This window comes from Branchiostoma belcheri, unplaced genomic scaffold (assembly GCF_001625305.1).
Source record: "Branchiostoma belcheri isolate BF01 breed outbred unplaced genomic scaffold, Haploidv18h27 scaffold1, whole genome shotgun sequence".
Classification (NCBI taxonomy): domain Eukaryota; kingdom Metazoa; phylum Chordata; class Leptocardii; order Amphioxiformes; family Branchiostomatidae; genus Branchiostoma; species Branchiostoma belcheri.
This window is the reverse complement of record NW_017802379.1, coordinates 7,532,713-7,557,805: the sequence shown is the minus strand read 5'-3', so window position 1 is coordinate 7,557,805 and position 25,093 is coordinate 7,532,713. Positions and strand designations below refer to the sequence as shown.

Genomic DNA, 25,093 nt, shown 5'->3' with positions numbered 1-25,093 from the left:
CTGCTGCTATGTCCCATATTGGAACAAAGCGATAGATTCATTAAAAAATCGTCCCAATCGCCACCGGAAAATTAGACCCAAAAAGAACTTTCCTGCGTTTTGATTCAACTCGAATAACAATGAAGACACAATCACCAGTTCGACAGCTAGTGGGTCATTCCAGGTATCAAGACGATCATATACGTCAATGCAAAGAATACGAAGAGGCTACTGACGTCTTCGCCGGCCTAGATCACTAAAGACTACTATCTATCATATCGTCTAATCAAGTTTCAAATGCCTCTAGTAAAAATCCTGATTATACATGAGTTGCCAGGAAGTACTGAAGAATACCACCTGTTGGTGTGTGCATTGTCAGACGATCGTTTTGCCTATCTTTATCTCTTGTAGTAAAGGGCTCATTAAAAGTACTAACAGGAAGATGTTCGGTACCTTCCGGTGCCTACTCTAGATGTAAAGTGTGCTTGGTTTTGAAAGGACTAAAGTACAATTGCCATATAATGAGGTTGACGAGAATGCTCTACAATTTGTCGACCTCATGGGGTAAGTGAACGAAGAACGTACTACTTCGTATGACCAGAAAAAATCCCCTGTCGCACATTCACTGTTTTAGAAATTATCTTCAAATGCAATAATTGTTTTGTAGAATTTTTATTGTTGAATAAGTATAGTTTATTAATCTGTCGCTTACTAAACGATGGCCACTGTAAATGTATAATCATTTTATAGACTGATAAGGTGAGGTTGAGACATTTGTAAATAGCCTCGAAATTCAGCCTTCCAAAACGCTATGTCGGCTACTATTGGGCTGTTCCAACCAAATGTTTCAGAACTTTTAAACAGTCGGGTGTTGGTTGGAAGGTTCGGCAGTGGTTGGTTGGTCGTTGACTCACCAGTCTTTATTCGGGTGTAGTTGACATTTAAATTTGATTCAAATTTAATTCAAATTAAATTCTATTCGTGTATAAAGGTAGACGTGGCCTAAATCTGGTCTGCTCCCGAACTTCAGCCATGCTTGCTCGGCTGGTGTTCGGGGGAAGGTCCTGACAGGGGTTTAACTGGCCTGCCTACCAACTTCGGGTCTGAGACAACGGGCTATTATATAACACATGTTGGACGTCGAGTACTAGTGTTCGGCAAAAAGTCCTTTTGTTGAACAATTTTGGCATTAAAGTCTTCAATTCTGGTTGCAACATCAACGTTTCAAGAAGCACTTTGTTTCTATAGCTGATTTTGCTCCAACCTACCCCCAACCATGGTTCGGGAAGTTCGGCCAAAACGAACTTGGGTTAAATTATAGTCAAATTGGATCCCTGAGCACGCTCCGAACACTGCTGACTTAGTCCAGGATACGGTTGGCAGGTGTTTTGCTGACCTACGGCCGAAAATGAGATCTCCTAACCATGGTTTGGGACCGTTCGCCTAGCGTTCGGGAGTTCAAATCGGGAGTTTAGCACGAGACAAGCCCAGAGTCAGATCCAGTTAAGCCTTCGTAACTCTGTACATCTCCATATCCCCAGATGTAGGACCAACATCTACAAGAACAGCTTCATCCCCTACACATCCCGGCTCTGGAACAGTCTACCCAGACACATCACCGATTCTCCCACTCTCAGTCAATTCAAGGCTCACTGCAGAAACCACCTTTTGTCATGATTCTTCTTTTAAACTTGCACTCATATTTAACTTTTACCCTTAGCCTTCCATTCATCCCAATTTAGTATCTCCACTCTCGCATATATTGCTGCTAGTTATATTAGGAATGTCTTGATTTTCTTATATTGTGTATTATAGTAGTGTACCTTGTAACCAGTTAATATGTTATCTTTATTTCAGGTCTTGTATTTATAGTTGATTTCTTATTTCATGTTTGTCTCCACGTCTGTACATGTGGGTTATCTAATACCAGTTAACACTGCCTTGATAACCTGTGTCTTGACCTGTTGTCATCGTCAATAAAGAAAGAGAAAAAAATTTTGAATGTGTGACAGGGATTTAACTCTCGTCCCACCAGTCACCAAGCCACTCCAGAGTCCGACCACCTGTTAGTGTTTACAGGGTCAACAACCAATCAGAAAGCCGGTGTCATTTACACTTTTGTTATGTCCAATAAAAAGAGAGAAAAGGAAACAGCGGTATAAAAAATACCACAGCACACTAGATTAGTGCACTATATACAGGTAGTATATTAGTAATGAGTGAGTCGTGCTTTCGGGGGGGTCAGTGCATGTCATCTGTCTTCGTACTTAATTTTGATTGATGATCCAAATAATCTTGGCGGCGAGAGCTGAAAGTTTCATTAGCTATTTTAGGAATAATAAAGAAAGCACGACTGTTCGATCAATGAATGGTGAATAGTACAGGGTGAATCAATCTCTAATGTATATATTCTGTACGTAAAATGACTTTATTCATACATGTATTTAGCTTTGTTGTTTAATATGTATTTGTAGAAGACCATACAAAAGTCCCTGTACTTTTTTGGGGTAACAGAACAGAATATTACAACAATTTCCGCATCAAAAGTGACATCAGGACCACAAAACTGGATTTTCAAAGTCAATTTTCTGGCCATTCTTTTATTATAGTATTGAAAGTTCACTGTCAATCCTATCCCATAGCATACTGATATCTGTGAGACATATTGTATGTGATGTCGCTGACGGAAAACGGTTGCTTGTATCATATCGATATCGAAGACTGCATGGTTTTAGCTATTTATTGGTGGTACCTAAAAATAAATATACACCACATGTATCTTAATTGTCCTTGGACTACTTCAATCGCTTCAAGTATTAAAGGTGCTAAGAAATGACAGTAAATGACAATATCAGACAGATTTTCTCATCCAGAATATTTTTTTGGGGTTTTGCTGTCCTGAAATTACATGGGGTGCCTTTAAAATCAAATCACATACACATAAAGCCTCTACCAGGCTTCGGGAGGCGCGCGCGGTTGGAAAGAGTAGAAATCGGCCAAATAGAGAGATAGCATGTCAAGGAGCGGCAAACTATTATCTCCAGCCGACCAAACTCCTTTGGCATGCTGTCTCTCTATTTGGCCGATTTCTACTCTTTCCAGCCTCCCCCCGAAGCCTGGTAGAGGCTAATACATACACAGAATTTACTAATTCATCCCTATATTTTACTATCAATATAGGCTAATAAAACTGTTACCCCCTGGGGTGGCTGTTACCGCGGTCAGGGTAGTGTTATTGTATTGACACAAGAAACTTTACATCACAGATTACAGAACCCTAAAGTGCCTCTCACTGGTTTGTCAACAAAAGGTCAATTAGATAACACACATGTACCTCATAATGTGTTGCCGGGCTGTATTTCTAGAGATGATGCTATGTTTTGGTCAATTTGACAGAAAATTGTCGTGTTTTAAATCTACGTTTTCGCAGCTAGTTCATAAAATTATACTTGAACCGAGATCCGAGGAAGAACCATAATTGCTTCGTTCATATAAAAGTTTATTTTTTTCATGTGTCTTGATTGTGATGACGTTTGGCTGTATATATTACTTATTACATATTGCAGCTTACATTAAGCAACTGCAGGTGTACCCATTTAAGTCACTTGGGCTGAGCTAGCTTGAGTTATATATGTTGTCACGTATTCACTACATATCATGGTCAGTTTTAAAGTCCGTCAGATAAATATTAAAGGTATCCAATGCGATTTCAGGGTGGCAAAACTGGAATATTTTGAATAAGGAAACCTGTATGCATATATGGCACACATACTGTCCCACATCAGAACATCTGCACCAGTATATCATACTTTGGGCATTTAAAACATAGCAAAAACAGTCCCCAATATTACTGCTTAATTTTCAGGGTGGTACCCAAAAATCATGCAGTCCAGGCTCCTACCAGTAACCATTTTCCATCACAATTTTCTGCATTTTCCTCCATGAATGTCGATATATTTTGGGACAGTGTTGTATGTTTCTACTTCAACTTAGTATGTAGATAGTGACTAGAATATTGGCTTAGAAAACAATCTGGTTTTCAAGCATTTGGCACTTTTAAATGTTCCAAAGTTAACTTTTGAAAGAGAAAGTAAAAGCTTACTGCTTGACACTTGATTGGTGGAAACTAAAACAGCAATAAAGATTTGGGACAACTGTAAAGTTGGCGTGATGCTCCCTATGTCTCCCTGATTTGGTTTGAATTCTCTAGTCGCCAGGTAGAATATTTGCCAACTAGCGTTTCAAAAGAGTCCGCTCTGTTTCTATGGGCGCTCTTCAAGTATGTCAACCTGAAATTAACATCCATTGAAAGCTAGCCAGTGACTCCACAATAATAGAAGTCATTAACTGTTCCTCAAACGAACACTTCAGTGTATCTTAGCAAAATATGGCCCAAGTTTGAAGCATGCGATTAGAACATACAAGAAAGGTGGGGTGTTACTAGCCTCCGTACCAGGCTTATAGAACTGGGGATTTGGTGGTCTTCGGCTGTTTTCTGATTAGCCCAGTTCTAAAACGGGGGTAATTCAATCAGGCCGGCTATGTTGTCTATATGCAATCAGAAAATAGCACATAAAAGCTCTCAAAGACCATGAACTTCGATGAAGACCCCCAAACCCCCAGTTTTTGGCATGCTGTGGAAGCCAGTGTGTTACGTTGTTTTGTGGGGGAGGGGAATTTGTGATTGTACAAAGTTTTGCAAGAGTTTGCAAAGGTTGCCTACAGTTATCACGAAAGAGGTATACTGGAAAATTATTAGATAATAAAGTCAAGAATGTTATAAAAAAAAGACTCACTTGTTCTGCTCTTTGCTGCATAGAACCGAAATTTCTTGAGACATTCTCAGTCTACCAAGCAGAACTTTCTCTCACGCCACGTCTGCGTGTACACACACACCGGCAACAGGAACATGTGCGACCTTTGCACACTGTGTGTTACAACTAAAGATGCGCCGATGATTGTAGACCGTCGCGCCTTACGAGAAATGTAAATCCCGCCGGTGAACCATAGTTCACAGAAGCGGGCCATGTGATAATTCTGGTCCGTCTATCGCACTCGTACACTAGCCTCCACCACGGGCCCTTCTACGGGAATACGGATCGTAGAATTCGGCAAAAAAAATAGAGTAAAATTGGTCAACGGAGTCCGGCCGCGGGGAGGTAGTTTCTTTCCCTCCTGCGCGGCCTGTCAAACCTACAAGGCGGCCAAACTCCCCTGGCAAATATTCTCCTATATATAGCCAGCGTAGTTAGTCTTAGAGACTAAGTCCGTCTATCGCACTCATATACAGTGTGTCCTTGGAGAAAACGCAGACGACACTATACTACAAACGATGCGTGTTTCACTCACCTCGACTGCTTGCCACAGCGGTTGCCCAGATGGCCCTACGAGGTGTCAATCTTCTTTATCGTACAGAAACACTCTCGACCGCTTTTAAATGGCTTTTACAAGGGGTTAATTGCCATTATTTACCCCGAATTTATGACGTACTGAGCCCGAGTCTTGCTTTGAGAGACTTGGCGGGCCGACTCCATGAACTTTGAGCTCAAGAGGAGACAAGCTGTTTACTGTTGGCGATAAGATGTGAGGGTTGGAACACTGACAAGTTGGACAACACCGGAAGGCACCCAAAACGATTTCAGGCAGTAAACTGGAGTTTCAAAGTCAAATTTTGTGGTAAATTTTTTATGAAATAGGTTGACTCAAACATTTTCCATAGCATACGTTCCCATATATAGCATACTAAGGCAAAAATGCGATGTCACTGACGGAAAACGGTTGCTTGTTTCGTAAACGTATCGTAAATGCAGGCTAGTTCACAATCATAGCTATTTATTGGTGGTAACAAAAATAAAGGACTATTTCAAATGCTTGAAGTATGAAATGAAGAAAATGTACTAACAAAATATCTGCATTAAAATTATATATCACTAGCCTCTATCAGGCACCGCGGATTGCTGGAAAAAGAGTAGAAATTGGCCGAAATAAAGGGATAGTATACCAGAGAAGATCCAGGGCCATAGAAGTTCCAATTCGCGACCCACGGGATCTTCTCTGGTATACTATCCCTTTATTTCGGCCAATTTCTACTATTTTTCCAGTCATCCGCGGTGCCTGGTAGAGGCTAATATATTACTCTTACAGCCAAAAACTGTAACGGCTCCATATCTTCCGACATTGTAGGTAGCCTTAACTATTCAGTTGAACAATCGTCACAATCAACCATACCTTTTGAAATGCTTACCCTGTATGCTACCAATGGCCTTCCCAGAACAAAATACTAATATATGCACTTATTTTTTGAAGATCTGATAACATTATAGTATTTCATGCTAATATCATAACTTTACGTAGCCACGTGTTTAATTAGTCAGCCCGATGTTTGCCTGCCTCATGTTTAATTTGTAAACAAAACAAATATACAACTTCCTGCTTAACTTTCACATCACCTGTTAAGTAGCAAGATCAAAGGATACGCCGCCCGCAATATTGATCCTGATATAAATTTTCTTCCAGTCACAAGCACCTATGTACAAGGGTGTACTAGCCTCCACCAGGCCTTTCTACGGGAATACGGATCGTAGACTTCGGCAAAAAAGAGAGTAAAATTGGCCAAGGGAGTCCGGCCGCGGGGAAGTACTAGGTAGTTCTTTCCCTCCTAACTGCGCGGCCTGTCAAACCACGGAGGTTCAAAAAATCGTCAAACCTACAAGGCAGCCAAACTCCCCTGGCAATTATTCTCCTATATATAGCCAGCGTAGTTAGTCTGGTAGATACTGGGTTCATATTGTTCATGCCACTTGCACCAGTTTATATACGTATGTCTATACATATTATGTACTTACAGCTTTTTGGAGCCAAGTTTAAAGTTGAAACTTCTGTTCGAATACAAAAGATTGTTCTCACCTAGAACTTTTGACAAGTCACTCCGGTCTTCCTCAATAGACTGACCCAGTGAGACTTGTCACGTGGCTTCTCTTAAGTGTGACGTCAACAGTAGGTCAAAGGTGTCTGGTAAACAATGTCGACCCCCGTCGCAGTGGCGTGATAGGCTATTGATGTAAATACCCTCTTTCACCCCTTTCAGGAAGTCTTGTCCGGTGTCCAGTATTCTTAAAGTGTCCAGAGAAACGGAATGTGCAGGTGACTCTACGTAGATGTGAAACTTCTGAAGTTGGCCGTGAGTGCTCCAGCAACCTCGCCTTAAAAGACCTCTCCTTTTCCCCTATGTAGGATTCCTGGCATTCTGGCACTGATCTTTAGGCCATGTTGATTTGACTAGATGGATAACATCCTCTGGGAACCCAAAAACTGATGCGGGCGTGGGAATAAAAAAAAGTTTGGCAAAAAAATAAGTCGCCTTCATTATGAAATCGACATAGTCAACAAGGTTGAACAAATGACTAAACACACAGAGTATGGTATGGCAAATAATAGATTCTTCATTTTCATTTCTTTACATTTGCTTCTTATCCTTTGGAATTGATTGTGTCTTTCTACGACATAACTATCGTTTTTTCAATATTTTCTACACAATTTACAGCATATATTGGCTCATTTTGCAGCTAGCTTTGTACAATTTACAGTATGGGAACGTTTTCCAGGGGAAAACAGACGAAAAATCATGCGCATGTGGATGTCATCCATATAATCAAATCAACATGGCCTTAAACAGATCGAGATTTGAGATAAAGAGGGTGGTGTCACAGGAATTTTAAGCCTCAAGGTGAACTAAAAATAAAAGACATCCTCTCTCTGTGTATCTCTAGGGATGGTGGGGTTTAAAAGGTGACTGACTCCTGATTGAAAGGATGTGTACAAAAAACACAAAACATGTTGTCACTCACTGAATGTTTGTCAGCTACAGCTGTGCCTCAATTCATTCCATGTGGCCCACTATCTACCGGAAGTGTTACACTCAGAAGCTTATACAAGATATAAAAAAAGTATACAGGAACTTAGCTGTCGAACAGCAAAAGATATGAGGTATTAGTTATCTTAAAACCCTTGTCCTGCAGGACCCACATATATATGGGTTGCACATACAGTACCATCTATATAGTGCCCTGTGTATGTACGATTTGGGGGTATTTCTTGTTCAACACATCACACGTGCACCGCAGTGAAACGCAATGAATGCGGATAACTACGCTGCCGCAGGGCAAAAAAAGTCAAGGGTCTGTGACCTGATTAAGACTTCAAATCACTTGAAAATATTGTGTAAAAAAGGCCAGCAGGACAAGGGTAAACTTCATACAGTTGTATGTAGGTATCTAGGTTGGAAGGAGCAGGTTTATTGTTGGTTTTAGTGCTGAATCTAAAACATTGGTGTTGGAAATAAAGTCTGAAGCATTGGTGTCGGGAGTCCATGGAATGCAAACTAACTTTAATTTGCTGTTTCCTGTGCTACAAAGATACAAAATTTGTACAACTTTTTAAGACTACACATATGTTTTGCCTTCCTTACTTTACAGAGAGACAATTCACTATGCTGTACATGATAATAGGACCCAGCCTCATATATTCACAGCAATAAGCTGTGTGACAGCACAGTGTATTGCTGTATCCAGGGTGGCATGTTGACCTTGGCCTGCCCTCTGACCGCTTTCCAGCTGTTCCCATGATGTGTCATCTGTGTGGACAAGCAAAATTACCATATTAAGACAGCGTCTAGCATAGGTTTTCTGCTCAGGCCTAGAAAAATTACTGTTGTATTTCCAGTTTCAGTCCATCCACCTAACTGTTTGCTTGTGGACAAATATTTCACCCAAATTACAGAAAACTGCTTAATCTGAAAATGCATAAGGCCATGTTGATTTGATTATATGGATGACATCCGCGCGCGCATGAATTTTCGGCCGTTTCCAAAAAAAAAAAGTTTTCAACCATACTGTAAATCGTGCAAAACAGTTGCTAAATGAGCAAAAATATACCATAAGTTGCAAGGAAAACATTTAGAAAGGATACCAATGTCGTAGAATGCCAAAATCAAAGGAAAAAAGACAAAAATGTAAAGAAAAGAATTCGAAGAGTAGATTATTCGCCATAACATATTCTGTGCCATTTGTTCAACCTTCATGACCACGTAGATTTCATAGTGAAAGCTAACTTTTTTTTTTGCAAAACTTTTTTTTTGCACGCACGCATCAGTTTTGGGGTTCCGAGAGGATGTCATCCATATAATCAAATCAACATGGCCTAATATGATGTTTCAGAGTTCAAAGGGTTTGAAAATTTTATAGGCTTACCAGTGGTAGATTACCAGTGGTAGATAAAAACAAGCTATGGTTGGTGGGTTTTTGATGGGTTGGTCGGGAAATCGTAAACACACAATTTTTTCCATAGGCCTTACTGATTTACTTTTCCACACACTTCAACACACACACACACACACAAATGTACACACACACATACACGGACACACACACAGACAGGTACACACACATATACACATACACAGACACACACACAGACACAGACATGTACACACACACACATACACAGACGCACACAGACATGTACACACACACACAGACATGTACACACACACACAGACATGTACACACACACACACACACACACACACACACACACACATACACATATACACATACACGGACACACACACACACACACATACATGTTGTACACGGACACACACACACACACACATACATGTTGTACACGGACACACACACAGACACGTACATACACATATACACATACATGGACACACACACATATACACAGAAATGTACACACACACACACACACACACACACACACACACACACACACACACACACACACACACACACACACTACACACACACACACGTACACACACGTCTCTGCTACTCACCCACAGACTGTGGCGAGGTGCTCCCAGGACTGTATGAAGCTGTGATCTGTGCCAGCTGTAGTAACATGGACACCACGTCCTGGGTTAGGGGAGGGAAAGCACGGCAGATACGCACCAGGGCAGGTAACGTGGCCAGGCAGAACTTCTGTCGGGAATCACTGGGCAGAACTGTACAACAAAACAAAAACAAAACAACAAATTCTAGTGTCACAACACATCCACATAGAGTCACCCGGACATTTTGTTTCACTTGACACTGTAAGGATTTTGGACACTGAACAAGACTATTTCCTTAGAGGGGTGAAGGAGGCTATCTACATCAGGGCCCACCTCCCTTCACTTAACCGTGATGGGGGCCAACATCGTCTACCAGATACCTTTGACCCTGCATCACACTTCAAAGAAGCCACGTGACAAGCCTCACTGGGTCAGTCTACTGAGGAAGATCAGAGTGACTGGTCGATAGCTCTCGATGAGAGAATTTTTGTGTTGGACGGTCTTGGACCAAAAGTTTCAACTTTGAACAAATTCTAGTAAACACAACACTAGTAAAAGTCTTTTCCCTGCTGCCTAAACCAGCAAGCAATACGAGTGTTCTTGCCAGCGTGTTTGAGCATTGAGACCCCCTACACTGTCTATAGGAAACCCTATGCTGTGATTTAGCCCCCTACACTGTGTTTCACAAGTCGTGAAAGACGTCTTGCCAGGAATCGATCCCATGACCTCTTGATCTCATGTCCACTAGCCTAACATTCGACGTCACAGAGAGAAGGTTACAAAGTATGAAAAGTCTTTTGTTCTTTTCGCATAACTGGTTAACCGTCTTCAGGCGTAAAACACCAGTTTTGTACACATAAGTACAAGCTGCATAAGGCCTGACTGTTAGGTTTAAACCACTCACACCAACTGAAGGAAGGAAAGTTGTGTAAAGTGCATTTCCCAAGAAAAGATAGTAAACATCAAAGACAGAGGTGGGAATGAGGTTAGGTCAACTCTGAAGGATACTTCAAATGTTTTCTGTAAGCACTCTTAGTGTAGACACATAAAAAAAGTGGGCAATAGAAGAATTTTAAAGCACACTTAGCTTTTGTTTACTACACAATAAGACTCCCCTTTTAGTCACGACCATAGCGACAGATTGAGTGGAACTAGTGCTGTGTACCTAAACCAACAATTAGGTTCAGGTCCGGATTCAAGTCCAGAGGTTTAGGTTCAGTTTTGGACTTGTAAGTCCAGACCTAAACCCATGGCATATACAAAATTGCATGTTGGCAACCTTGCAATGTTGTCTGGGTGAAACATAACATGGAGGCCGACACTTGACGATGCCCGATGGCAATGTTTTCTTCATTTTGCAGCAAAGATTTTGCAATCTACGGAAGGTTTTAGGTGGTTTGGAAAGAAAAGGGGTATGTGAAATGGTCTTTTATGGTAATAAGTCCGGACTCAGTTCTTGACTTTTAGGTTTTTTTGGACTTGAACCTAAACATTCTTACATGTACAAGTCCAGATCCAAGTCCAGTGAACCGATACACAGTGCTAAGTGGAACCTACCTGTCATGAGTGTTGAGGCGACGTTGACGGCTAACCGTGCCAGACTGAGCATACGGGGCAGGGCAAACTGGTGGGCTAGATGGGAGGTCAGCTGGATACCAAATATCTGTCAACACAAGTCAATAGCATCAGAGACCTCAGGGAAATGGAATGATAACACCGTTACAATGATAACATCTTTAAAATGGTACAGGTCAGGTCGGTCTTGGTACCTTTGTGAGGTTGATCTTTAGGGTGAACCAGTTTTTGTCAGAGGGTTAAGTAAAGTTTGAAGTTTGTGGCAAAGTTTTGGAAGATCCGTCAGACTTTTTCGGAAATACAGAATAGTGTTCGAATTTGTCCAACTTCTGTTTCCTATTGGACTATTTGGACTAAAAATTTGTCTTCACTTCATTTGGGAATCAATCAATAGTTTATGAACCTGCTCATTTTGAAATTTCTCCAGTGTAACTGACAAAAGGTTGTGGATGCTACCTGAAATTAGCCTGGTTACAAAACCTATTGTAGCTCCCAAATTATAGCTAACCTGACATGTCTGACCATTTCTAAAATCATAACCAGTTGCTTCAATAACTGTTTTTGGGCGTATCTTATTACCTGGATGTCTAACCTTCACCTACGACAACTGTTATAGTTTACTGGAGCTACTGCTGTACAGTACATAGTTAGTAAACTTAAAGGTTCCAAAATTCACCATGCTCATTTCTTACCTGTTTCTCCAACTGTGGCTGAGATAGTAGTTCTGGGATGAAGTCCATACAGATGTGCATGGAAGGGACTCCTGCTACTGTCACTGGTAACAACTCTGTAGGGTAACCCTGGATACATGGAGGAACATTTTATTTTTACAGTTCATAGTGTAAATTTGCAGTTCTTGGAACATAGCCATACCAAATCTGTGAGTGTTGTCTACATGTAATGTACATCAATGTTAGGGCAGTGATAATCTTTAAACAAAGTAAATGACATTTCTGGTGGGAATCACTCCATTGTACAATAAGGAAAGTCATGTAAAGTGGGTAGAGTGAGGAAAGTTGTGTTAAGTGCCTTTCCAAAGGACACAATGTCTTGCCAAGGATCAAACCTGTGACCTCTCAATCTCATGTCCACTAGCCTTACCACCCAGCCGATTGACGATGTAAAATTCATCTACATGTAAAATGGACGTACCTGGAAGTGTGTAAGTTTGGCCAGGTTGGGGTTGGAGATGAACATCTGGTGTAGCAGACTACAGACCAGACATCTGATCTCACGGAGCTCACCCAGGCTCCAGCCATGGTCCTACACAAATTCAACAGAGGAAACAATGACTGCTGCATGCTTCCTCATAACCAAGGCATACTTTTAGTCACATAATCTACTAACTATCTGTATGTGTATAACTTCCCTTCCACAAAACATACCAGCTTTTCAGGGACATGGCTTGGCAGCAGCTGGCTACTACACTGAATAACCTCTCACACCTAACACATTTAACTGTTACAACAATTAGCAAGCTAAAGCATTGTTTACAACTATTTTCTGCACTTGGTTGCAATGAGTTCCACTCTAAAATTATAGCTCTAGGGAAAAAATGAGATTTTGAGCACCTGGTAAATTTCTAAATCAAGCAAAACTGTTTGTATTGGATAAGGAACTCGAAATTAATCTGTCAAATGTATAACTAATTTTTACCACATAAAGGCCACATTACAAAGATCCCTTTGCATGCTCAGGTAATTGAAGAACTCAGCAAAGTTGTATATTGACAGTATAATGCTGTTCTCCTGACCTTGTCCTTGTCTGCTGTACACATGTCCAGCAGTATCTGTACCACAGCGCTGTCCTGGGCCATGAGCAGGGCTGACTTTAGCTCCTCCCTCTCTGTTTCACCTGTTCCAGCACCTGTACCCTTCTCCCTCTGCACCTGCGCTGTGGATGCCAGGTGTGCGTCCAGGTAGGAGCCTGACATGGACAGGTAGGCATGGAGCACCTGGAGCATAATCCCCACCAGTGGAGGGCACCTGGGGGAAAGAATCATGAGTCAAGAATCCTTCTGTAAAACAATGTACATCTAGAAAAGGCCTAGGGAAAAATGTTGTGTTTCCACCTGACCCACCCTAGCAAAAATATGCTGACTTTAGCTTTATTTTTACCTTTTTAGCGACCGCTGGTAAGGCTATAAAAATTTTGATCTGACTTCTTAATTTCAAACTCTCTGAATTCTGAAATGCCTAAATACGAGTACATGATGTATATCAGAACTCAAGACAGCACCTGTTTTCCCATCAATTGCAGGAAGTTTGTGGCATGTGACGGAAAAATTTAAACCAATCCGTCAACCTTGACAGACAAAATGGAAAAAAATCTTTAGTAAAATTTTAAAAATATAAAAACATTTAAAGTACCACCAACAACTCTTAACCCCATGATTTGCCTCTCAAAATGTGGTACATGTGTAAATTGTATTTTTAAAGGCTTGAAAATCCTAAATTTGCCACCAGAATCATGAACCTAAGGAGACGGGGAAAAAATACCTGCATGCTTTTAGAGACCCTCTGCTAAAAAACAAACTTAAATGCAGAAGCCATGTTACCTGAAGACACTTGGCTCACATCTTAGGACAGCCAGAGGGTCTTCCGCTATGTCATCATGAGTCAGTGCTCTGGCCGGCATCCCCATCTGTCTGATCTGCATAGCGTTGACTGTCAGTGTTCGCAGTCTGGTAGGGAAGAAGAAATATGGGGCTGTGTCAGAAAGAAAAGTTTGACTAAGTCTTTATGTCTACCATGATAATTAATTAAACTTTTAAGGATTAACGAATCAATTGTTCCTCAGTGTACATGGAGTCATATGGCCTAATCATTAATTCCTATAACCACCATGCGAATGTAGACAGTCTGTTCCCTAACCCGAATCATATTCTAACATATTTGGTCTGACATCATTCAAACAGATTACATGTTCCATTTAGGGTCACCAGGGGTCATATCTGTTGATGCTGATTGGTCGTAGTGTTTATGGAATTAAAAACCACAGTGTTTTGGGGATTTAAATTGATGGTGTAAGGTTCCGACATCATAACCAATATTCAATAGGGACTTCTGACTGGTCAATGTCATCTGGCTATGTGATAATTACTACACTACACTACACTACACTACACTATCTGTTACCTTCTGGGCATAATAGTATTGAGGCTCTCCCAGATTTGGCCCACCAGCTGCCAGACTTTCCTGGGTACCGGCTGCTGTAGGTACAGGGGCAGGGTGCTGACCAGGGCTGCGGCATACTGCATCTGCTGCAGCGGCTGCAGCTGAGACAACTGCTGCAGCAGCAGCATGGTTCTGCTCGGGTTCACAAACACTTCTGACAGGGCTGCATGGGGAAAGAAAAAATGTAGAATGAATGAACAGGTACAAATTGTAGGTGCCCATGTAGATTGATAATCATAATTGTATACACTTTATTCTGTACCATGCAAAGCAATTTCAGGGCTGCAAAAATATTCTGGATGAGGAAATCTGCTGTTACTTAGCATATTTTCATCATTCTGCATACTTTGAAATAGCCCAACTGAAGCCTTTGAAATAGCCCAACTACACTGTACAAGGTAAATGAGGCATCTATATTTACTTACAGTACGTACCGCCAATACATGCTGTGATAGCCTATGATACAAAGCAAGCAACCATTTTCCTTCAGCAACACTGCATTTTTACCTAACAGATACATGCCTCAGTATGCTACGGGATTGGGTTGATTCAACATTACAACATTATATGGCTGCTAAAACCAACTCACCTTGCTGTAGCTGCTCCTGTGATGGCATCCTGAGTTTGAGGAGTGGTCCCACACCCAGGGACTCTACGTCTGCTTGGAGCCAGGCAGACACCAGGCACAGATGGGGGAAATGGGTCACCAGCAATCGCAACAAAGATGGGTACAGACCTGTTGGTGGAAAAAAATTCTCACAAATGAAGCCTGGTACAAATCAAGTTTTAGGAGAAATAAATGATTTTTCTTTAGAATCTGTTAATTCAAATTATCAAAAGCATTAAATAAATGTTAATCATTCTGTAAGTTTCTGCCAGACCTAGGTAGTCTTGTTGGTTCCGATGAGCTTCCTGCAGCAGTTGCATGATGGGTAGCCTGGTGTAGAGCATTCTGGGATACTCCTGCGGCACCTTCATGCTTCCAGCGCGACAGTTCTGTAACCAGTGATCCCGATACAACAGTAGGTAGTACAGCATCAGCAGTCGCGTGCCAACGCTCCACTGTTTAGTATCCGTTGCCATGACGTCTTCACCGGGAAAGATGACGTCAATCTCCGCTAACGCGATTGGTTCGCTGGTTGCCCCCTTGGCTCCGGGGGTGAAGACGGTGTTGACGTAGGTTTCGATGAGGGGGGGTAGAAGGGGATGGAGGGGGGCACTTGCCTCGTAAACTTGGTGGACAACCCAGTCCTTCAAGAAATACATTGGCGTAATATGTAAGCATAGGAAATGGTATAGGCAACACATTAATATAAAGTGACATATAAAATGTATCAAACATGGTGTTTGAAATTCAAATTTTGTACAAGTGCACCAGCTTGAATGAAAATTCATATGTGTTGGCAGAATCCTCAGTTGCAGAGTTTAAGCTTTGTTCCAACACAAAGAAGAGAACTCACTAAGAATTTTCAGTCAAACTTGTCGGGTGTGATTGAAATTCAGATGTCTATCAAAAATTTTGAAGTTTTACTGGCAGTCGATAAAAAAAAAAGGCTAGGATTGGTGTTTTTTTTGCTATATAATATATATATATCAAACATGGTCAGGAAACTTGAAAAACAACATTTTGGTTGGTCAGGAAACTTGAAAAACAACATTTTTTCCCTTAAGGCCTAATGTGACTTGGGGTTACACTAAATTCTCCACTCATGTCAGAATGGTGAGATGTTTGTTGCTGACCTTGATCTTGATGCTGTGCTTGCTGAAGGCTCGAGTCCTGAGCAGCTGCAGGATACAGTGGATGGGGAGGTAGCCAGTGTTGTGGGCACTCAGACTGGGGGTGACAGGAACAGTCACAGCATGGGCTGTGATAACCTAAGGGATAGAACAACGCTTAGCTCATACACACATACACTTTAGTTTATTGTACAAAGTACATTTGTAGGTACACCAAGGACTTTTGGGACAAAATTTGTAGGTACACCAAGTACTTTTGGGACAAGGTTAGAAGAACACAACAAAATGGCAGACAACATCAAAGCTAAACAAAAAGAAAAAAAAATTGTCAGTGCATGACAGATCACATAGCAGTGGACTTCTCATTCCTAGGCTTTGACAAAGACTGGAGTTGTACAGTCAAAAGTTTGGGTAAGTCCAATTTCTTGTGTTGGAAACTATTGTTAAAACTTTCTTGATAATAAAATCTGTACCTACCTGTTCAGGAAAAACTTCTTGAGTGAAGATTGTCTTCAATCTGGCCAGGGAGTTTCTGCTTGAGATCTGAAAAATGAATTGTACAGTTAGCAAAATTACAAAAATATGACCACAAATTTTATTCATGACAACACGCAATGCACTTAACTGCAAAATCGTTCCCAAAATTCTTGCTTGAAAGACTTTTCTTCCTAAAGGTCATGGCTGTACTAAGTGTTACAGAGTTTATATATGAAGAGTGGATCCGAAATGAAGTCTCATCCACACACCTTCATCCCAAGAGTGTTGGACACCAGGTCAGTGATGGCCCCTATCTGATTGCTGTGGAAGTGCAAGGCCACCAGCAGTAGAGTCTCTCCACAGGAGGCACTGCCTCTGCAAGAACACACCAGTTATGATACTGTAACATTACATGTAACACGCAAAGAAAGAAAATTACCTTCGTTAGATGTCTTAGGTACACCTTATATAGGTGTTGGTGATGTTTTTACTTGTAAAGTAGGGTTTTCAAATAAACTAGCAATGAAGTATTTTGCTGGGCACTGTAAGAATACTGGACACTGAACAAGACTACTTCCGAAGTGCCTATGAGCCTTCACTCAACTGCAACAGAGGCTGACATTGTTTACCTTTGACGTCACACTTCAGAGAAGCCACATTACAAGTCTCACTGGGTCAGTCTATTGAAGAAGACCAGAGAGCGACTGGTTGAAAGCTCTAGGTGGGAACAATCCCTTGCGATGGAACAAAAGTTTTAACTTTAAACAATGTAACTACCAACAAAGATGAACTTTCATGATATAGTAGCTATGAAGATGAACAACTATTCTTACTGTGGCAGACTAGCTGTCTCCTTGACCAGTTGTTTGAGCCATTCGGCTGCCTGTTTTTCCTGTTCCAGGCCCATCAGTAGGTGTGGAGAGGCCAGCAGGGCACACAGAGACAGGCACTGTAACCGGTCACCTGCGGGCACCCGTGGTACAGGGCTGGTGATCACGTTCAACAGGCACTGCGATTCCTCCTCACTCAGTCTGAAAAAAACAGCACAATTAATAACAAATATTGTTTTATTGTATGAAAAAAACTTCTTTTCCAAAACAAGCTAGTTACATTCAATTTCGTCTTTCTCTCATTCAATAATACTAGTCTCCAGCAAACTGTTTTGTATCGTAGGCTGCTTCTAGCAGTTTTTAGTTGGTATTAGTATCCAAAAATTAAAGAAATGCCTCACAGAGCTTGTTTTGGGGGTATTTGAAGTATGTTAAGTATGAAATGATGATGAAAATGGAAATGATGGCAGTAAATGTCAATGCAAGACACAATATTTTTGTTCTGCCACCCTGAAATTGCATTGGATACATTTTCTTTGTTTATTGTTTACCGGTATTGCCAGTTTGCACATAAAAATAAACAGTATGTAATGAATATGTACAACCAAATGTGCGGGAGAACCCAAGAAACCTAAGGGTTTATCGAGTGGGTTCTCCTAAAATCCAATTGTTTTTTGTTTTTTTTTTTTCTTGCCACTGAGTACAGTCTACACATACTTTAGCCCAGCTATCCCCTTCAGTGCACAGTAGAGCCTGAGCAGAGCGCTGGCCTGGACGGCTCTCTGGCTGGGGATGCAGTCATCTCCGGATCCCCTGCAGGGCAGGATGGACTTCAGCTGCTGCAGCAGGGTCTTCCGCAGTCTCTGAACCACTGAAGCATTCCAACCTCTGGAGTGCTGCGGTCCAAAAAACAGATTGTTACATGGTGATGCAATAATGGTAAAGTTTAACTCCATGAAAAAGGGATGGTATTGTTTTTTGTATGTCTGTGTGTATGTGTTTGTGTGTGTGTGTGTGTGTGTGTGTGTGTGTGTCTGTGTGTGCGTGTTTGTGTTTCTACATAGCCCTTAGGTCAGGTTGCAATCATGGATATGGTTGGGTTCCGTCTGTCCCAGAGGGAGAAAGTCATTAATCACGTCTACATCTGGTAGCGCTCGCTGTTTTCAAGGGTGCTTTTGTTACATGACCCCCTTGACAGCTAACAGCTGGTGATGCTACCCTAGCACCACCATGAAAGACTGTCTTCCAATGACAACACAGTCACCATCACACAGGATCTAAATACTTCATGGAGGTCTGAGATCTCTGAATTTTTGTTTGCATTGGAATCAGTTCATTTCCCCACCTTCTGTGCGTTTCTGAGGAAGGCAGCTAGCCAGGCCCTAACCCTGCTGTCACTGCCCAGCAGTACCCCGCTCACAAACGCCACAACCTCGCTACACACGTCCGAGGAAGTCGGGCTGAGGTGGTCAAGGGTCAAGGTCACCGCAAGGTCAGGAAGGGCGCAGTGTTCCACCTGGGTCCAAACAAAGGCATGGAAAACAACTGAGTTGTTACGCTTAAAGAAGGCCACATACTAAAATACATGTACGTCTAGAACAATTAAGTACAGTTCTGTGCTTAACTCTTAAAGCTACCTTATGTAACATTAGTATGATACAAAAGCCAATTCTATGGTTGTTTTTTTAAAAGCACATGTAAGTTGAATCAACCCTACTCCCTGGAAATATTCAAGTGTCATTCCGGAAGTGTAGGTGCCAAAAGATGATGCTTTACGAATGTGTTAAAAAGCTGCAAACACAGCTGTTAGCCATTTTTAGAACTGATGTCCTACATGTATTAAAATTAAAAAGTCCACACCAGGTGGTGCATAGGGCAGCACCCATCTCCAGTTCAATGGCCCTTGGGCCACACAGTAGTGCAATGACTATGTTTTCGCAGTTTGACAGTGTATCTCACCAGCATGCCTCGGACAGTGGCTGCATGTGAAGGGTGCATGACCAGCAGCTGTCTCAGCACAGCTGTTCTGCGCCTGCCTTCCATGCTGTCATCTTCCAGGTGCTGGGCCTTAGAAACCAGGGAAAGGCACACTGGAAACAAAATATAAGAATTAGTACATGGACCACAGTTTTAATGCTCCAAAAATATCCTTCATTCAATTAGAAAGAAGAAGAAGAAAAAGCATAACAAGGTGAGGTTGATGAAGGTTCGACATCCAGTTGATGAGATGCACAAGGAAGTTGTTACTCAAGCAACTGGATAGATTTTGAAAACTGTCAGATGCTTCAAGTAGCACCCACTACTTTTCTTCGATGACTAAAGGTATTCATCGAAAAAGTATGATATGTAACTGAGCTGAAGACAATATGAAGATGATATTTCATAGTTTTCGGTTAAATACCAGTTCAAAATTTCCTGGTGTATAACAAGGGAAGAAGAAAATGGAGGGAGCAAACTCGGAAGAACACACTGTCTTTGTTACCTGTGGGTAAAGGAATTAAGAGAAACATCTAGAGTTTAGAATGTAAAGTCCGACTAGTACATGTACCTTCATGGAAGCTGTCTGGTGCATTGGCAACCAGTCTACCCAACAGCCACAGTCCATTCTTCACTCTGAGTAGCCCCTCTGCTACTTTACTGATGGGCAGGAGGGTAGGAAGTTCTGAAATACAAATATAATTATAACTATTTAGATTTATTAAGTTAGGCCTATGAAAAATGTTGTGTTTCCAGTTTGCCAACCAACCTAGCATAAACCCTTGCTTTCTTTTGGTCAACTACTGGCAAGCCTAGGCATCTGAACTGTAAACCCTTTGAATTCTGAAATGTTACTTCACAAATTTTCACAGGCAAATTCTATCAAGTAAATTGCTGGAAATATTGATGACTAAGTAGTGGTGCATACCGGTTCACTGGACTTGGATCCGGACTTGTAAGAATGTTTAGGTTCAAGTCCAAAAAAACCTAAAAGTCAAGAACCGAGTCCGGACTTATTACCATAAAAGACCATTTCACATACCCCTTTTGTTTCCAAACCACCTAAAACCTTCCGTGGATTGCAAAATCTTTTTTGCAAAATGAAGAAAACATTGCCATCGGGCATCGTCAAGTACCAGCCTCCATGTTATGTGGCCAAAGTTTCACCCAGACAACATTGCAAGGTTGCCAACATGCAATTTTGTATATGCTATGGGTTTAGGTCCGGACTTACAAGTCCGGAACTGAACCTAAACCCTCTGGACTTGAATCCGGACCTAAACCTAAATGTGGGTTTAGGTATGTGTTGCCATGTAGAAACACCCCCTTTAGGATAATGGTTTGATCCGATGTACGCATGCGTACTGCGCAGTTGGTTTGAGAGAACAAAGAATACACTCAGTCGTCTCTATGCTCTGGCTTCGCTGGTCGTAATTGCGTTGTCATCTGGAATAGGAACTGTGATCTGGAACGAGGATTGGTAGGGTAACATTTGGAGGTTCTACCGAGATCAGTAGTTCCTGGAGTAACGAAGTGGATGAAGCGATTGCGACGAAGAAACTGCCACTGCAGCCGGAGAAGGAGAGAAAAAGTTTGGCGCCAAACCGATCACGTGACAGAAGGTTAGAGGTCAATTTCTTGTAAAACAAGATGGCGGCGCCCATCCGACGGAACTAGCAAGGGGGAGGGCGGCCGTAGTTGTTGGTGTTGAACGAGTGTCAGTAGTACAAGTATGGCGGAAGGGACAAGCCCAGTTGATCTACTCTACTCCAGTCTAGGGGAAATGATCAAGAAGCCAGGGTTCGCGTTGCAGGGAGCAACGACTCAGAACACAGTTGATATGACCCAGACTGGCCAGACAACAAGTGAAACGAGTCAGGGCATAGTTAAAACGGCCCAGACGCCAGAGTTGGCAATGCAAGACTTGGTGGCGGCAACCACACAGTTAACAAGCATTGTCACAGAATGTTGTAGTGCAGTTGAGAGATTGGGGGAGCGAGTGACGAGCCTAGAGACACCGAGTGGGAGTGACACCAACACGGTAAGGAAGAAACTCTTTCCGACAGAGAGCAAGTCATTGAGAAAATCCACATGGAAGATTGGTGACAGTAAGGGAACACCAGCAATGACCAATAGGAAGGAGTTCAAGATAACAGGACAGGTGGGGCAGCTGAGATTTCAGTCCCTCACATATCAAATCAAGAGTGGTTTGAGGCAGGGATATACAGAGGAGGAGGTGGTAGACGCAGTAATCAGGGCGATACCAGCCGGGTCACCTCTTCGGACTTACCTGGAAGGGAAAGAACAGTTGAACCTCACATTGGTCGAACAGGTGATAAGAGCCCATGGATTAGAGGAAACTGCTACCGACCTGTACCGTAAGTTAAGCATCGGATGCCAAGAAGAAGGGGAGTCTTCACAAGGCTTTGTCACAAGGATGATGGGGCTGAGAGATAAGGTGATAGCAGCCTCACAGGAAGAGGAAGAGCTGTACGACGTCCAACTGGTGCAGTCCATGTTTGTGCGAGCGGTGTCGACGGGGCTCAGAGATGATAACATTCGCCTAAGAATGCAGCCTTATCTGGATAACAAAAACAACACCGGTGATGTGGAGCTGCTGGAAGAGATAAGTAGGGCGGTGGTGGACAAGAGAGAGCGGGACGAGAAGCTCGCATCGACAAGCTCACCTCAACAAGCTCACGTCAACAAGCTCACTGTAACAAGCTCACGGTGCAACCAATGTACACAACAAGGGATGGAAGTGTGCCGTCATTGTTTCAGGTGTGGGGGAAACAACCACATCGCTCGGTGGTGCCGAACACCAAATAAGAACCAGGGAAACGCTTCAGGGGCACCCCAAAGGGACGAGGGGTCGTCCTAAGCAGCTCACAACCGTCCCGGAAACAACAACAACAAACAACACCAACTAGTGACAATCAACAACAACAAACAACAACCAACAACAAACAACAACCACAGACAACAACAGCCAACAACAATCAACAACAATCGGTTCACGTCAACGCCATGACTGCGTCACATCTAACACCAAAACAAAGAACTAAAATAACAAAGTTAGTCGGGAATCGGTGCCTGGTGTCGTGTAAGATGGATGACCAGCCGGTCCTGGCACTATGGGACACCGGCGCACAAGTGAGTATCATGACAGATACGTGGAGAGAGAAGAATCTACCAGAGATCAAGGTCAGACCAGTAATAGAGATACTTGAGGACACAGCAAGCCTCAACTTACAGGCGGCAAATGGTACAGAGATCCCATACAGTGGATGGGTAGAGGTCAGTTTTAAACTAAGCGAAGATGACTCACCAGCTATCTCTGTGCCATTTCTGACAACCAACAGCCCTAGCCAGGACCATCCGATAATTGGATACAACGTCATCGAAGAAATCCAAAAGCGTTGTGGGAGTGACTCTGCCCTGCTGTCGAGGGCGCTGCCGGTTCGGCCACAGAGGGCGGCGGCCCTGGTTAACCTGATAGAAGAGTTCAGCGTCCCGAACCCGGCAGGAGTGCGGGTCGGCAGGAAGAGAGTTCGGCTACCACGAGGGGCAACAGTTCAAGTTAGGTGCAGGATCCCTCGCGGCTCAGTGGAGGAGAAACAAATCATGCTGTTTGAACCAGATGAAGCCGGTGATTGGCCCACGGGCCTGGAGGTGGGACCGGCACTCATCCCAGTTAACTCAACGGGGATGATCAAGGTGCCTGTAACCAATCTCAACCAATATGATGTCTATCTGCCGGCAAAGACAGTGTTGGGTCGAGCGGAACCAATACGATCAGCAGTACCGGTTGAGCTGAGGAGAGTGCCTGAGGGATCTCAACACCCAACAACTGAGGACAGGAGACCAGTGAGCGAAGAACCACAGCAAACACCACAGCAAGCTCAAGTAAACACTGTTCAGGCAGAAGATGAGTTGTGGGACCCTCCAGTTGACCTGTCACACTTGAGCGAGGAGCAGAGGAAGATTGTGAAACAGATGCTCCGGGAGGAATCAGGTGCATTTTCTCGAGATGAGTCTGATATCGGCAGTATTGAAGGTCTCAAGCTGAAACTCAAAGTCACCCTACTCCTCTCCGATGGTATGCGTTCGAAAGAAGGATGGGAGCATGAGGCTCTGCATTGACTACCGCGCCTTGAATGAGAAGACAATGTCAGACAGGCAACCACTACCGAGGATCCAAGACATCTTGAACCGCCTGAAAGGAAGCACCTGGTTTTCCGTCCTGGATCAGGGTAAGGCCTACCATCAAGGCTACATGGATGAGGAAAGTCGGGAGTTCACAGCGTTCGTTACTCCATACGGCTTGTATGAATGGGTTCGAATTCCCTTCGGTCTTAAGAACGGACCTCCAGCATATCAGAGACACATGGAAGAGGTATTAGAAGGCCTGAGCCACGTGATCTGTGAACCCTTTATGGACGATACCATGGTCCATAGTGACACGTTTGAATCCCATGTTGAGCGGAACAGGAGGGTCTTACGTCGCCTTCAGGAGCACGGGTGCAAGCTTAAACCAAAGAAGTGCATCATGTTCAGGCGGCAAGTGAGATACGTGGGGAAATTAGTAACTGCTGAGGGCTACACCATGGACCCCGAGGACACGGCAGCTGTCAATGCGCTGAAGGAGAAAACACCTACCACAGTAGGGGATGTGCGGAAGCTGCTGGGATTCCTTGGGTACTACCGGACATACATTAAAAACTTCAGTCAGATTGCCAAGCCCCTGTATGATTTGCTGTCAAATCATGCCCCAAAACAACCAATCAAGTGGACAGAAGAACACCAGAGAATACTCTGCCAACTCACGGAACAGCTGACTAGCCCACCAGTGATGGCATACCCAGATTTCGAGCGACCCTTTGTACTGCACACTGATGCATCAGCTCAGGGTCTCGGTGCTGTATTGTACCAGCAAAATGAAGGGAAGCTGCGGGTAATAGCCTATGGATCGAGGACCCTGACTCAGGCGGAGAAGAACTACCACCTCCATTCAGGGAAGCTCGAGTTTCTCGCCTTGAAGTGGGCTGTTACTGAAAAGTTCCGGGACTATCTGTACTACGCACCATCGTTCGAAGTGTATACCGACAATAACCCCCTCACCTACGTTCTGAGTACGGCCAAGTTGAATGCGACAGGTCACCGATGGGTGGCAGAGTTGGCGGACTATAACTTCAGCATCAAGTACCGACCTGGGAAAGCCAATGCAGACGCAGATGTGCTGTCAAGAGTACCACGTCCAAGTCCAGGAGATGCTGAGCGGTTTATGGCTACCTGCACAGAAGAAGTGAGTGGTGATGTACTGAGTGCCACCACCCAGGCCATGCAGGCAGTTGATCAAGGAGATGCCACATGGATAAGTGCTATCACTACGAACATTGACAGTCTACCACCTGAAGACAAGAGTGCAAGTATGGGACCATTGAGCAAGAAGGAGATCGGTGAAGCGCAACGTCGAGACTCAG

General features: G+C 43.0%; 1 protein-coding gene across 1 annotated transcript in view; it reads right to left on the bottom strand.

The window, feature by feature from the left end:
- Nucleotides 1–8,355: 8,355 nt before the first annotated feature.
- LOC109462769 (integrator complex subunit 2-like) overlaps nt 8,356–25,093 on the bottom strand; it is a 20,440-nt gene continuing 3,702 nt past the window's right edge. Inside the window, exons 4-21 of the mRNA XM_019759365.1 lie at nt 20,182–20,295; nt 19,593–19,723; nt 18,979–19,149; nt 18,351–18,529; nt 17,637–17,834; nt 17,073–17,178; nt 16,804–16,869; nt 16,330–16,464; nt 15,471–15,840; nt 15,179–15,325; nt 14,551–14,752; nt 13,971–14,096; nt 13,167–13,398; nt 12,566–12,676; nt 12,106–12,213; nt 11,396–11,501; nt 9,842–10,009; nt 8,356–8,611 (exon numbers count right to left, since the gene is read on the bottom strand). Of these exons, the coding sequence (XP_019614924.1) occupies nt 8,496–8,611; nt 9,842–10,009; nt 11,396–11,501; nt 12,106–12,213; nt 12,566–12,676; nt 13,167–13,398; nt 13,971–14,096; nt 14,551–14,752; nt 15,179–15,325; nt 15,471–15,840; nt 16,330–16,464; nt 16,804–16,869; nt 17,073–17,178; nt 17,637–17,834; nt 18,351–18,529; nt 18,979–19,149; nt 19,593–19,723; nt 20,182–20,295 (2,786 nt within the window). The 3' untranslated portion in view covers nt 8,356–8,495. The remainder of the gene's footprint in view (nt 8,612–9,841; nt 10,010–11,395; nt 11,502–12,105; nt 12,214–12,565; nt 12,677–13,166; nt 13,399–13,970; nt 14,097–14,550; nt 14,753–15,178; nt 15,326–15,470; nt 15,841–16,329; nt 16,465–16,803; nt 16,870–17,072; nt 17,179–17,636; nt 17,835–18,350; nt 18,530–18,978; nt 19,150–19,592; nt 19,724–20,181; nt 20,296–25,093) is intronic.